This window comes from Aegilops tauschii, chromosome 6, assembly GCF_002575655.3.
Source record: "Aegilops tauschii subsp. strangulata cultivar AL8/78 chromosome 6, Aet v6.0, whole genome shotgun sequence".
Taxonomy (NCBI): Eukaryota; Viridiplantae; Streptophyta; class Magnoliopsida; order Poales; family Poaceae; genus Aegilops; species Aegilops tauschii.
The window spans coordinates 34,154,853-34,168,364 of record NC_053040.3 but is presented as its reverse complement, the minus strand read 5'-3'; the positions used below and the strand labels follow the sequence as shown (position 1 = coordinate 34,168,364).

The following is a 13,512-nucleotide window of genomic DNA, read 5'->3' as shown; positions in this document are numbered from 1 at the left end:
TGTCAGGGAGGAGAACATGCACTTCCGTCGCTACTTGTTTGCGTTGGAGCACAGGTTCTCCAATACCTGGCAGGTTCTCCAGGGATCTCACTGGAGCTATGATCATGTGATGGTTCCTTCTCTTTGGGTGTCCACCGCACGCGCCGATACCCGCCGTGCGCTAGGGTTTTAGTTGTATTAGTGATGTTATATGTATGATACTATTCGGGATGTATTAATGATAATATTCGATGATGTACAGACGCATGAGTTGATTTACTTTTGCTTATTGAATGCATGCTAATTTGAATACTTATTTGTTTTACGATTTGGTTTTGCTTATTGAATGCTCATGTCAATATGAGTCCTATAAGATATTTTGAAATGTATATCTTGTGTTGCTCAAATAGGATATGTGCTTACCCAAGTGGCCGGTCATGTTTGCAGGTTATACCTCCGAGTGGCCTATGTTTTGCCGGAGTTTTGATTCATTTTCGTTCCGGCAAATTTCAGGCGCTCGATATGTCCTATTTTAGCAAAGATCATGCCGGATTTTTCTGTGAATTTTGGCATGACTTGTGCCAGAATATGTAGGAAATATCGAGTGCCCCGGATTTGTGTGTTGAGTATCCTGATAGTTGCCTTCGATCGATTTTCAATTAATGTTTCAACTATGAACATAGGAAATGTCTGACAACAAAAAGGATTTCGGTATTTATGAATACTGCGAAGACGAGCGCGGCCTGTGCGACGGAATCTTCCTAGATGATGATAGGCGCTTCAGCATCAAGCTGGATGAGAACTTCGAAGTGGATACAGTAAGTCACAATGACAAGTCTTTTTTCGTAATTAAGCATGACATCTGCTTTATTTGCTTTAACTTATAATTTAAATCTTTTACTATTCTATTAGCGTATCCCCTGCCATGCAAGAGTTTTTTGTCTTGGATAAGATAGGTTTCAGTCCTATGAAAACTACTATGGAGGTAAAGAGAGTTAACTTGAAGATCGAACATGGTTATACTTTCCACACAAAATTATACAACGCAGACACCTACACCTATTTTGAATGCAAAACTTGGCAAGCACTATGCAAGGCTTATGCATTTGAGCCTGATATGTTTATCACCTTTTTATATTCGTCCCAAAAATGATATTGAAGGTAATAGAGACATCTGGGTCGATGTGTAGACGCCTTCAGTTATACCATTATGTGAGTTTCTCAACCATATTTATGTCTTCGATATTGTTTATTAAAAAATAGTTGACAACTAATTTCTATTGACAGCTTATTTCCATTCAAGCAAACATGTCCGACGCTTGGTAGACATGACCGTCCACTGTCCCGGGGCTGAACTAAATTGCGAGGAGATAGGTCATTATGTTTCATGGCTTGAGGATCTTCATACTGTCAAGACAAATTATTTTCCTGGACTTAAAAATCTTAGTACTCAAAACGTGCGACCAATAGTGTTCGTACTGAACTACGATAACATCTATTTAAGAAAGATGGTAAGATTTTTACTATTTGTCCTCAGTGCATCTTTTGCATACATTATTTTTTAAGCTAAACTTCATTGCTAAGTATGTTACTATAAGATGTTCTTCAACAGGGACTCCCGATGAATGTTGTGCCTCATTGGATTGAGACTAAAGGTCGCATAAGAATTGTTAGCTTACGGCCAAGATTTCCTACAATGCACTTTAGTGCATTCAGAATTTCTAATAGCGAGGAATGCTTAATAGTGAAAGACTGGAGCAAAATTGTGAACGATCGCAGAGAAGTACTAGGGGGCAGCAATCAGAAGCGCAACCCATGATTAGGAGACAGGTTCATCTGCATGCTCCAACTTCATGAAGCAGGAGTGCTACACATGTTTTATGTTATTTTACCTGAGAGAGAGCAGCAGGAGTGATTAGCTAGCCAGAAATGAGTTATGATGATTAAATAGGTAGTGTTGGTGGTAATGACTATGATGAATATTATTAGCTAGTGTTGGTGCTGATTAGATAGCTACCGCAGCTAGTGTTGGTGGTGATTAGCTAGCTAGAATGAGTTTGAAGATGACGATGTGTGCTACACTATGACTACGATGATTAAATAACTACTGTTGGTGGTAATGACTATGATGATGATTAAATAGCTTGTGTTGGTGGATTAGATTCAAGTGGAGGCAACATGTGGTGCACATCGAAAGTACTACTAGTCCAAACTAGATCAAGTTTGGATTAGTAGTATAATTTTGACATGAACCACATGTTGCCTCCACTTGAACCTAATCCACCTTCATTTGACACACTGTTATGGACATATTGATATAAAAACCTCATAATTGGTATTGTACCAAAATTTGTATAACAGCGTATAAATACACTAAAAATTAAAAAAATGAGAAAAAAATACTAGTAGCGATGGAGAGTAAACACACTACTACTAGCTATATTAGCAGTAGCGCGGGGGCGAACAAACGCTGCGGTTATATGTCTTAGCAGTAGCGCGTGTCGCACGCGCTACTGGTAAGGAATAGCTGTAGCGCCTTACTAATAGCGCGGTGTCCCGCGCTACTAGTGGGCATTAAACCTGCGCTACTACTAGCGTCTCTTCACACCCTGCTTGTTTGAGCTTTTACTTCTGCTTTTGCAGTTCTTCCGCTTTGCCAAAGAAGCCACAAAAGCTCCTAGATAGGGTCTTTTTCTTCGACTTTTGGCTTATGAATCAATAAGAGAGGTTCGGAGGGGGTTTTTGGGAGGGATTGGGCTGCGAAAACCGGCCCTGCATATCAAATGGGCCAACGGGGGATTTTCATGTGATACGGGCTCACGAGAGCTCTTGGATCTGGGATCCAACGGCCACGGGCCAAGATTTTAGGCTTGTCCAGGCGAACCCTAGATCGGCACACTCCTCCCATCCTCTCCCCTTCTCTTCGGTTGGCGGCCGGCGGCTGGCGGCTGGCGCCGGAGGCCGGACGAAGAGGCAGAGGAGAGATCACCGGATGGCGTAGCCCCCGCTCACTTCCCGTTCGTTGAGGCAGCAGGGCAGCCACTTCCTGCTCGAACTCGACACGCTTCCCTGGTCGGCGACACCCTTCCGTCGTGGGCTCTCAGTCGGACGGCGACCCTCAAGCTCCACACCCCTGTGGCCCTGTAACCCTCAAGCTCGACGCCCAGATCCCCTGCGGCGAAGCCCTTCTACCCGTGAGTCAAGTCCCAGTCCGGCTGCTCTGCTTCCCAGCTGCTCCTTCAATCCGGCTTCGGCAGCTCACTTCTCACCACGGTTCAGCACCTCAACAAGGTATAAACTTTCCTCTTCTTTTCATTTATATTATATATATATATACTGGTCGATGCATATCCTAGTGTCATGTCCGTAGATGAGAACACAACAAATCAATACACACCACCGCCAATTCACCCGAATCAAACCGGAATCTGACTTGATAACGATTGTTTGTGGCTACAATCAAACCATTAGTTGTAGGGAGGATACAAGACAAGTCAGCAGCATGGAGATGGGGAATCAGAAGCAAGCAAAGGGGATGGGGAAACTGAGCTCAGGGACGAGGTAGAGAGACAGAGACGAGGAAGAATAAGACCAAGGTTCTGTTCTGTTTGATGCCTACTCGTGCCGCCTCCTCTGTGCTTTATCCTTCCTGCTCGAGGGCTTGATCGGTTGGGCCGGGCCCATGTACAACGGCCATACTACAAGCGCAGTCCAGGGGTGTATGCAGGGTGTTACACTACCGCCCCGGCAAAACATTGCTTGTCCCCAAACAATGACTCAAATTCCATTTCCATGAAAGCCTCCTGGATCCCATGACATTTGCGTCGACATACCGCATTGCTGATGAATTTTGAACCCAAACAACATGGATTGCAAGTGTAAGTAGCACCTTGAGCCGCCGTCTTGTTGATTCTTGTGAACCATCCCCTTTTTTGAGCATATATCCCACTGACCAATTAAATGACCGTGTTGCTGCTCATCTCCAGCATGATCAATTTTCTCAGCACAATTTCTTATCAGATGGCTAAGAGTATGCACACACCTTGTCAGTCGCCAAGCTAACACTTTACAACCTTCCACATCATTCAGCTTAGGAAATGCGAATAATAAGGACCATCAAGGGGAGCTGATACTTGATGGCTCTCAAATATACACCGTAGTCTGACTAACCATGCAATTCCCACTGGAAAAATGCAGAAGCATATAGGAATGCATTTCGACAGCTGCAGTACATCACTAAAGCAAAAGAACTCTCAACAGCCAAATAAAACTGCACCATGATGCCAACTAATTCAACCAGCAGAGACATTTTGATTGGCCTTGCTTGAGCACTACTAGTCATCCACTGCATTATTTCCGATAGTATAATGGCTCTGACCAGGCAAGTGCAAACACAAGTCCCATGACTGAAAACATTTCTCCTCCATGGGAACACCTTGTCAAATATTCCACGAGTACTCTCTATGCCAAATATCTGAACACCATTGAGCCTCCATGATTGTAGTTCTCGCAAATGCTCCCATTGGTCCCCAAACCAGATATCACACCAGCATGGATGTAAAGGTACATACCCAAGGTTAGGTTGATTACGTGTACTATTTAACTGGAAGGAAGGTGGCCATGGCTTCAACCGCACATTGCTCTCATATTCCAGCAGCTCCTGGAATAGTTGAGGAATCTTCCATTGCCAAAAGAACAAGAGCCAAACAATTGTACCTTTCGTACGACTGGAATCAACAAGGAATGCATGGTATAAGTTTGTACTTTGAGTCAAAACCTGACCAGAATCCCAATTTTTTGTAGCCAATTGCATGACTTGGAGCTGCAACATTAAACATGACCACGTTTGTGCAGTTGTTGAATCTGAGATGCCCCAGTTTTGAAAAATAAGTTGGTTCTCGGTTTGCAAGTCATCACTATCCAAAAGCTGCACCCTAAAGTTCCTGTGAAATATATCTGCAGGCAACACCCTCAACTTCGCCACGATGTTCTCAAGGATCTCGGATTCTTCTTTGCATTTCATGTGTTGTATTTCACCAACTTGCTGTGCTTTTATCATTCCAACAAATGGCTGAAACAACAAGGATTCAGAAAAATGTTTGCAACTCAGCACCCAACATGCGTACTTTGAACCTCCAGGATCCCAATGCCTACTTAACCTGCAAGCCAAGAGCTGATCCACCTAAAGAAAAGAAGTAGCCTGCTGTGTACGCACAAGTTGAGCTGATGGATTATGAGCAAACTGAATTGAGCTTTGGCGTGTAGACACTTTGACCACCATCTCCCTAACAATATGACTAGAGATGCTTAAGTTAGCGCCGCAAACTAGTGTCGAACCAATATTGTTGTGTGTGCACCTAGTGGATGGCAGCAGCCTCGGAAAAGAAACTTCATGATAGAAAAGATTGGCTGCATATTGATTTTCTTGAAACTCATGGCGAGTAACCATATCCATAAGACTGACTTAAAGAAGAAGCGCCCCCCGCCCTTGCGAGAACTAGAACCCTACCTATCTAAGGCTAGGCAGCAGGAATACCCTCCCGCCACCGGCCGCCCAAGCGGCAGGCGGAGGGTAGGCGAATCCACGGTCTCGCCGGCGGAGATCGAAGGGAGCAAGGCTTTTCCTAGTGGCCTTGCGAGAGGGAAACTTAGCACAAGAACCAGCAGGAAAAACCGTAGTCAGAAGATCGACGGGCAAAAACCACCTGTAATCATCGGCCCATGTCCTCCTGCTCGATTTGCACGTTTGGGCACTATATTACGAAGAATAAGATTTTCCTCATCGACACCCTTCCAGATCACACAGCGGCACCATCTAAAAAAATCACACACCGGCGGGCTCGCCGCTGGCCGCCTCCTTTGTCTGCTTTTTGCGGCTTGAGCTGTTGCGCCCCAGCCACCCCATCCCCCCACCCGGTCTGACTCTTGCTCGACCAATAGCGACGGCAAGGCCACCGCCCCGTCTCCAAGCTGTTTGCCGGACTTCATTGATTTGCGCCGAAGTGTATGCTTCGTCCAGCGTCACGCGACGGCGCGCCTCTTGCGCCCTGCTTCTTCCCATTAGACTGCGTCTCCTACGCCGCCTCCTTTCTGCTTCTCTCCATAGTGAGTATTAGCAGCTTATTGTTGTGTTTTTTGCGTGATGTTGGAGAACAAATTGGAATGCAAATTTGTTGTTGATTTCAAAATGTTCTTCCACGATTGCGAATCCCGTAATCACGATTGATGTATGTATAGAGTGAATGTGAACATGACCTTGTCAACTTAGTCGGTGATGATCTTTGAGTAAAGTGTATTCAGTGATAAATTCAGAAATAGTAGAGTGAATTTGGGGAAACAAGTAGCAGGGGTCACCCTCGTCGTTGCCTGGTTTGCGACCAGTGGGATCAAATGTTGTTTGCAGCATGACAACGGTTCATCCATGTGCTGGATCAGAAAATTCTCAGATTATTGTTGATAGAGCTTGAACTTTCTTTCCCCAAAATCTGTTTGTCACCATTACGGGTGTGACTATCATGTAGTACTAGTGTGATTGCTGATATTAGGAGCAATTCAATCTGAAATCTGTTTGTTGTGTGTTTTATAATATCACAGTGTGCCCCCTTTGAAATGGTCTAGCAGGTATTAGTTAGTCATGGTGTTCAGCAAGGTGGAAGTTAACTTGAGAAGGCTGCTTGAGGCGGCCCCCCGCCAGCAGAATCAGGCTAAGCTTGTCCATGTAAGTGTAGCTCCTCTACTCTTCTTAGTTTTTTATCATTATTAATTTCTGTTCAACATCGGAGAAGATATATCTTCCATGTGGATCCTATTGTTGTTAAAATGAGTATAAGGAAGTTTGTTTGATGGAATTTGCTTGCTTCATTCTGTGCTTGTTCAACTTTAACAGGTGGTAGCTAAGGATATCCTCACTTTAATCCTTATTATTTTGGCTGAACCATCTACCGGCACTGACAACCTCCATTTGCAGTACATAACCACAGCCAGGGAGCTGTTGGAGCAACTTGGAGCTGAAATTACACCAGAAGGAATATCAAGGTATGATATAGTGTTGTGTTTTATTTGGGGAATTAATGTGTTGATCGTGGTACAGCCTGCAAGCTGCACTCTGTGTTCCAGCTAGCATTTTGTTGAGGATCCATAGTTACAGAAAGAAATACAGCCGGTATGTGACAAGATCGTAACCATCAAGGTTGTAGTCTAATACAGTATTAAATTGTAATGTACTCTTGCTCCTAGTTTGTGAATTTAGTGTGTCCTTACAAGGTACCAATACTTAAATCGTGTGAATGCATCTGTATCGGTATCACCATCTATTAAGGTAAAGGATTGGTGGTTGTTAGTCATTGAATACAGTTTGCTGCCAGCTTGCTATCATTGATCGTGTGTTTGAGCATTTCAACTTCTCCGTACTGTTGTTATAGTAATTGGCACAAAATTTAATAGGAACTCATGCGAATGCCGCTATAGCTTTTAGCTTACATATTTGAAGTTTCTCTGTGTACACTGACTGGCCTCCAGATGTACCATTCTCTTTCAGTATAAAAGGGCCCATGCTTCTCCACTCAATAAGGGCACACAAATCTGGATACTCTTTTGCTTTTGGATTCATGGAAATCTGGATACTCTGTCTGTTAAGATACTCTGCTTGCTTCACAAAATAAATCTTACATGAAGGTTCAAACTACAATTTTTCATGATTTTCTTTCATTTGTTGGCCTGCATTTTGGCGATGAGAATGTCTGGTATACTGCCTGCCTTTTCATCGGCGAGCTTAATGCTGATAGACTTGTGTGGAGCAAAGCAAGTTATCTTTTTCTCTTTACGCATGTATTCCCATGATGAGAACATGTTCATTCATGACTTGTTGATTCAGTGTTTCAAAAGCTAAGCTCAGTGAGTATTCAGAAAAGATTGAAGCACTAGCTGCCACGCTTGCTTCTCTAGTGGTATGTGTTTATCATGTTGATTCATATTTACATTGACATGTTAAATACCTCTACTACATGTAACGATGCATACCACTGTTGCTCATACAATTTAGTACTATATTTTTTGATGCAGCCAGAAAATGAAAATCTGGTTGATGAGAGTAGAGAACAAGACAGCTCTTATGAAAGAGAAAAGGTCGGGAGTCCAATATCCTTATCATCAGGACTGCGGAGGAGATCGACGTAAGTGAAATTTGGTCCTTTTTATATGTCGACTTTTCTTACAGTAACAACTAACGAACTGATGGATGCAATTAAATAGGGCTCAGATGGAGGTTGGACCAAGCAGTCATGAAAGAAAAGAAAGAGACACTGGAGCACCTATTAAATTGGATGCAGAAGCTCAGGCTCATATTGAGAAGCATAGGTATGTTCCCTTCTTGTTTGCAAGTTTTTTTTTGGACCTCAGTCTCTGGCTTAATGTTGTCACTATTCTTATCTACATGAGTAACCAGTTTATCGATTCATTCTTTGACCGGTCTCACTGATTTTGCTGCTATGAAAAGTTGAAAGCTGTAGCCAGTGCTATATTTTACTATTACCCATTTCTTTTGATGTTTTAAGAAGTAAGCATAGAAAGTTAGGTTGTACAAGATGAACAAGTAAATATATATACTGGCTACCCTCTTACAACCGTGTTGGACCTCTCCTAACTGCACAGGAAGCTGCAAGAAGATCTGACTGACGAAATGGTTGACTTAGCACGCCAGCTGAAGGAGAGTAGCCTTTTAATGAACCAATCCGTGCAAGATACAGAGAAGGTAGCCTTTTACTTGAGTTCCATTTCTGCTGGATGTTTACTGAGAAAGCTCACCTGCTTTGTACGTACTTGTGATGCAGATCCTCGATTCCACGGAGAGAGCCGTGGAACATAGCCTGGCGAGTACTGGCCGTGCAACGGCGCGAGCCTCGGAGGTCTACTCGCTGGCCTCCAAGACGAGCTGCTTCCAGTGGTTGCTCATCTTTTTAATGACCTGCATGTTTGTCATGGTGGTTCTGCTCATACGGATCACCTGATGTCGGTCGCCATGGCGTGTCACCAGTGGCCGCTAAGATAGTAGTGAAGTCTTGTAAACGGTCCTTGTATGAAGATAAACTTGAACCCGTGTTCCAGAGGAGCATTGTTGCTCAACTCAACATGGTTATGCAGTTTGCTGAAGAAAGATGTCCCATTGGGAGAATGCACCCAGGCCCACTGTTAGTTAATTTTGGAAACACCAAATGTTTTTGAAAATGTGAATCTAGAAATTTTGGTCCAAAAGACTTGTGTGTTGGAAGCATCGAGCACGATGGGCGGCGCCACCCCACCGTGGCAGATAGTTCGGTCGGTCGACGGCGACGGCGGAAACATCGGCGCCTATCCACCTCCCGTCGCCGCAGCTGGCTCCTCGTGCGGAGGTGTGGCGGCCTGTCTCTGCCCGGCGACGGTCCATGTGCTCCTTGCGCGGACGCCGGCCGGCCATGGATGTGCTGGAGGGAGTGCGCACTACCATGGTCCATGGGAAGATATCTGGTGCTCCGGAAGCTTCTCAGCTGTTGGATCTAAAATCCAAAGGCCATGGAGAGAGCTCGCGCATTTATTAAAAAAACACACCTAGAAGTCCGTTATTACAACCAGATCCAGCGCATCCCTAGATGACCGTCAGATTATAGATCCAACGGCTGAGAAGCTCCCGGAGCACCTAAGTTTAGGTGCTCCCGGAGCACCAGATATCTTCCCCATGGTCCATGGGCACGCACTGATGGCGACGGCGGACGCACTTGGCCGCCATCGAGAAGCGGTGTGGCGTCCTCCCGTAATGATTTTTTTAGACCAACTTGTATCTTCATGTACATGTGCAGTCCTGATTTTTGACAGATTATAAATGCATGAAGATGTACAGTAATGATTTTTGACACTGACAACACATATATGAAGTGAACATGTAGTACGAGAGCATAAGTTCTGAACCTGAACAGTACATACTAGGTTCACAAATTTACTAGTCTTATGATCAGCACAATGATCATAAACAAAACATAGCCATTACAAGCTTTGCATCTTATCATACAGTAAGTAGAAACACAAAAGTCATGAAGATCCCCATTTCTGACGACTAGAGATTTCTGCTCACCTAAATTCATCAAACATGCTAACCCTTGTAGGTTTCTTCAAGCCTAGCCTGGTCTGATTGGAAGATGCACCTATTTTCCTTGGCTTGTTTCTCTGAGATTGGCATGAATGTATCTTTCCTCCTCTGCCTTTGAACTACTTGCTGCAGTTTGTGTCCTCTTGGTTATTCTGCATGTCCCAAGCTTGTTGCCTTGCAGCCTCCCCACGAGTGAAAAAAGGGCTGTATTTCCCTGAAACAGAGCATAATTAAGCAAGTTAGTCGCTCACTTAAAACAGAGCATGATCAAACATGGCAAGGGCTCACTTTCAGGAACCCTACATTCAATAAACCCTAGTGTAATGCGTATGAAATTCCATGAAATCGAACAGCAGACCATAGGGGAACTAGAAATCATTGCTTAATCCACTTGGGAATGACTCGATCTTAACAAAAAAAAACATTACGCCGGAGCCGCAACCTCGTCCAGCCACCGTATCAGGGCACCCATCGGCGCCGGCAGATGCGGCGGCGGCGAGCTGCTTCGTTCCTCTGCCGTTCACGTGCTGGACCTGCCGACGATCATCAGGCGGCCGACGCTGTCCAAGGTTGATTACTTCTGTTCTGACGAGAGGAACGGGCGAGGGCAGATGAGTGACAAAAGCAGATCCTGGGGGGCCGAACACAAAAAACACCAAGGATTGGCAGCGGTTGCCGGCGAACTCGTGTGTATCAGTAAAAGAACACCAAGGATTGATTCAATCAGTAAAAAATAGCTTCATTCACCATAAGGAAATTCTGCCAAAAACACCAAAGCTGAATCATCTCAACATGGTTAGGGGGTAAAACAATAGAAACATGGATTATCACTAGGCATTTCGTAGTGTAGTGGCACACTTTCAAGTTCTACTGCTAGCACATTCCAGGGTATTTTCGCCAGAGGGCAAATGCTGAACCAACTAACTTACCAAATCTTTGACACATTCTTAATAACGATGGACATATGAGCGGCTCAAGGAGTAGAAAAGCAGAAGCATCTGGTTTCTAGCTCATGTGGATAATTTTTAGAAATGTACACGCATCTAATAAAAAAACTTTTCTTATTCATCTTTTTCTATCTTCCAATTCATCTCCACTATACCCCTCGTCTTCTAATTCCTTTTGTTGAACCAAGGAAGTCTCTAAAATAATTCGCAAATCTAAATCTGCTAATTGTTCTCTAATAGCACCTGGAGGTAGTTAGCCACTAACTGATTGAATTAATCAAATTCATGTTGTAGAAGCCTCAAGCAAGGGATTGTACGCCATCTTAATGCTCTCTTCGGTCTAAAATATATGCCATTTCTTTACACTGGACATCATTAAATACAATATCTTGACCGCTACTTCTGATGATAATATATTAGTAAAAATAAAGACTGTAGTTCATGGCGTAATCGGTTATTTGGATAAATTCAGTCTTATCACTTTACTCAAGTGTTCGGTATAATGTATTAGTTGCCTATGGTGGCCAAATCAAACAAATTATTAGGCTGCACAAAAAGCATAGCTACAGCCTACAGCTAAATTTCATTGTTCAACATCCTAGTACGAAGCTATCAACTGTTAAATATTATCTTCAGAAAAACAGCGCTGCAGATATACACGAGCACTGTAATTATACAGTTCTTGCATGTGTCAATAGGCAGGCAACTACGAAGTTTAGTTCAATTATTACAACGAAGTTGCCAATCTTGGCTACAGAAGCAGTACTCCAGACACAAATGAACCAGATACAGCAAGCAAAACAAAATTCCAGATCATAACAAGTACAGATAACGCCACCACACAAGCATGGGGAGAGAACACTGCATAGCACCATTGCCATAGGTTGAAGAGATCATCAAACAAGAGAATAATTAATATGATACTAGTTAAAATTGTTAGTTTCATTCATATAAAGGATGTGAAAGCCATTCCATCAACCATTTATTGAAAATTAACTTGGTTTTGTTATACCGGCAGTGTAAAGGCATTGTTGTTACCTGCAGCATAGACACTTCCAAATGGATGATAGCGATCCATTCTGGGGTTGGAAAGTTTCTTCAACTGCAAAGATTCGAGTTGGACCGTGAAGTTGCTGCTGCCAGCACACAGGAACACCAAATTCTTGTCCTCAGCGAACCCTTGTATCCATGTAGACTCCCCTGAATCCAGAGAAAGTAGCTTGTCCAGCTCAATAGTTCTTCCCACCCACCATGGTGTAGCACCATCACAACCGGCCTTCCTCTTCCATAATTGGGCGGTGGTGCCAGTCACGGAGAGTAAACCCAGCTCACCATCATCTGCCCGCATCGGTGTATAGCAGGGGACATTAATCCTATCCACTGGCATCTGTACAAAGGCTAGGCTCTCACTCTGCAAATCGAACTCAAGGATACATTCCGAACCACCTTTAAGTATCCAGTAAAGGGAATCCCCAACCAGTACCGCAGGCTGCGAAGAAACCATGGGACGAAAGAAGTTCCAGGATGGAATCGATGTGGAGATGAGATTACCCCACACCCCGGTCTCTGACGAGTAAACGCAAGCGAGCACCTTGTTGTTGTTGTCGTTTGCCACTACCAAGGCGACCTGGAACTGGAAGTGGACCTCGCCGGCAGCAGAGCGGAGCACCGCCCCATTGATCAAGGACTTGATCCGATCAAATCCAGGTGGAATGGCTATGCAGTGCTGGTGGCCGGTGATGGGGTCACACAGCAGGAGCTGGGGCGGCACCCGAGCAATCGGAAGTGGGAGTTAAAGTGCAAGCAGAGGCGCTCGGGTGGAACACGATTGGGGGCCTCCAGAGTAGGCTCGAAGCGAATCTGGTTAAAATCTTCGTAGAAGTAACCGAGGAGGGGAGGGTTGCGGCGGTGGTGGAGGCGGAAGCGGCGGGAGAAGGCTGGGTCGGAGGCGAGGCTGCGCCAGCGCCTGCAGACGGCGGAGGCGCGGGGAGGGAGGACGGGAGCGGCGGGAGGCGGAGGAGGATCTCGGAGAGCACGTTGTCGTCGTCCAGCGGCAGCGCCGCCACCGCCGCCGCCGGCAACATCTCTCGCGAGGGAGAGGGGTGGTGAAGCGGCCGCCGCACTGTGGTTTTTTTTTTTCTAAGGGAAAAACCAAGCTTTATTCATCAAAAACCATAGAGTGTGGGATACATCTTTGGTTGTGGGATTGGCCAAACCAAACCTAGCATCCCGGACCAAGAGTAAGCGAATGCCTGGCTAAGCTATGAGCTTCTAAATTTACTCTACGACTTTCAAATTTAAAAATGCAATTAAAAGTTGCTGCCTGCAGTTTGATCTCCTTAACGATGGCACCATATCTTCCGTCTGAGCCCTTCTGAATGTCTCCTATAACTTGCTTGCAATCAGAAGAAATAACCATATTGGATATATGAAGATCTTCCCCAAGTGCAAGTGCTTCCCTGACTGCCA

At 44.6% G+C, this 13,512-nt stretch overlaps 2 protein-coding genes across 3 annotated transcripts; one reads left to right on the top strand and one right to left on the bottom strand.

Moving 5' to 3' along the window:
• Positions 1-2,816: 2,816 nt before the first annotated feature.
• Positions 2,817-9,228, top strand: LOC109750892 (uncharacterized). 2 transcript variants are annotated; one of them, XM_045229630.2, is made up of 9 exons: positions 2,817-3,270; positions 6,601-6,697; positions 6,947-7,014; positions 7,070-7,141; positions 7,853-7,925; positions 8,041-8,150; positions 8,230-8,334; positions 8,629-8,728; positions 8,808-9,228. In XM_045229630.2, exons 2-9 carry the CDS (start codon positions 6,614-6,616, stop codon positions 8,982-8,984), a joined length of 789 nt encoding a protein of 262 aa, XP_045085565.1. In that variant the 5' UTR covers positions 2,817-3,270; positions 6,601-6,613; the 3' UTR covers positions 8,985-9,228. The 2 variants fall into 2 exon arrangements, with proteins under 2 accessions (XP_045085565.1, XP_020165403.1); XM_020309814.3 differs by lacking the exon at positions 7,070-7,141.
• A 650-nt stretch (positions 9,229-9,878) lies between these two features.
• Positions 9,879-12,902, bottom strand: LOC109750890 (uncharacterized). The gene is made up of 2 exons (XM_020309812.4): positions 12,082-12,902; positions 9,879-10,310 (listed from the first exon to the last, which is right to left on the bottom strand). The coding sequence occupies exons 1-2, from the start codon at positions 12,545-12,547 to the stop codon at positions 10,216-10,218; spliced, it is 561 nt and encodes a 186-aa protein (XP_020165401.2). The 5' UTR covers positions 12,548-12,902; the 3' UTR covers positions 9,879-10,215.
• Positions 12,903-13,512: the final 610 nt, after the last annotated feature.

Bases quoted from the DNA above. Each gene is read 5' to 3' on its own strand.
- LOC109750890 (XM_020309812.4), bottom strand. From the start codon at position 12,547: ATGGTTTCTTCGCAGCCTGCGGTACTGGTTGGGGATTCCCTTTACTGG. The intron at 10,311-12,081 runs GTAACAACAATG...GCTCTGTTTCAG, and splicing joins TGGAAGTGTCTATGCTGCAG to GGAAATACAGCCCTTTTTTC.
- LOC109750892 (XM_045229630.2), top strand. From the start codon at position 6,614: ATGGTGTTCAGCAAGGTGGAAGTTAACTTGAGAAGGCTGCTTGAGGCG. The intron at 8,335-8,628 runs GTATGTTCCCTT...CTAACTGCACAG, and splicing joins GCTCATATTGAGAAGCATAG to GAAGCTGCAAGAAGATCTGA. The intron at 8,729-8,807 runs GTAGCCTTTTAC...CTTGTGATGCAG, and splicing joins CCGTGCAAGATACAGAGAAG to ATCCTCGATTCCACGGAGAG.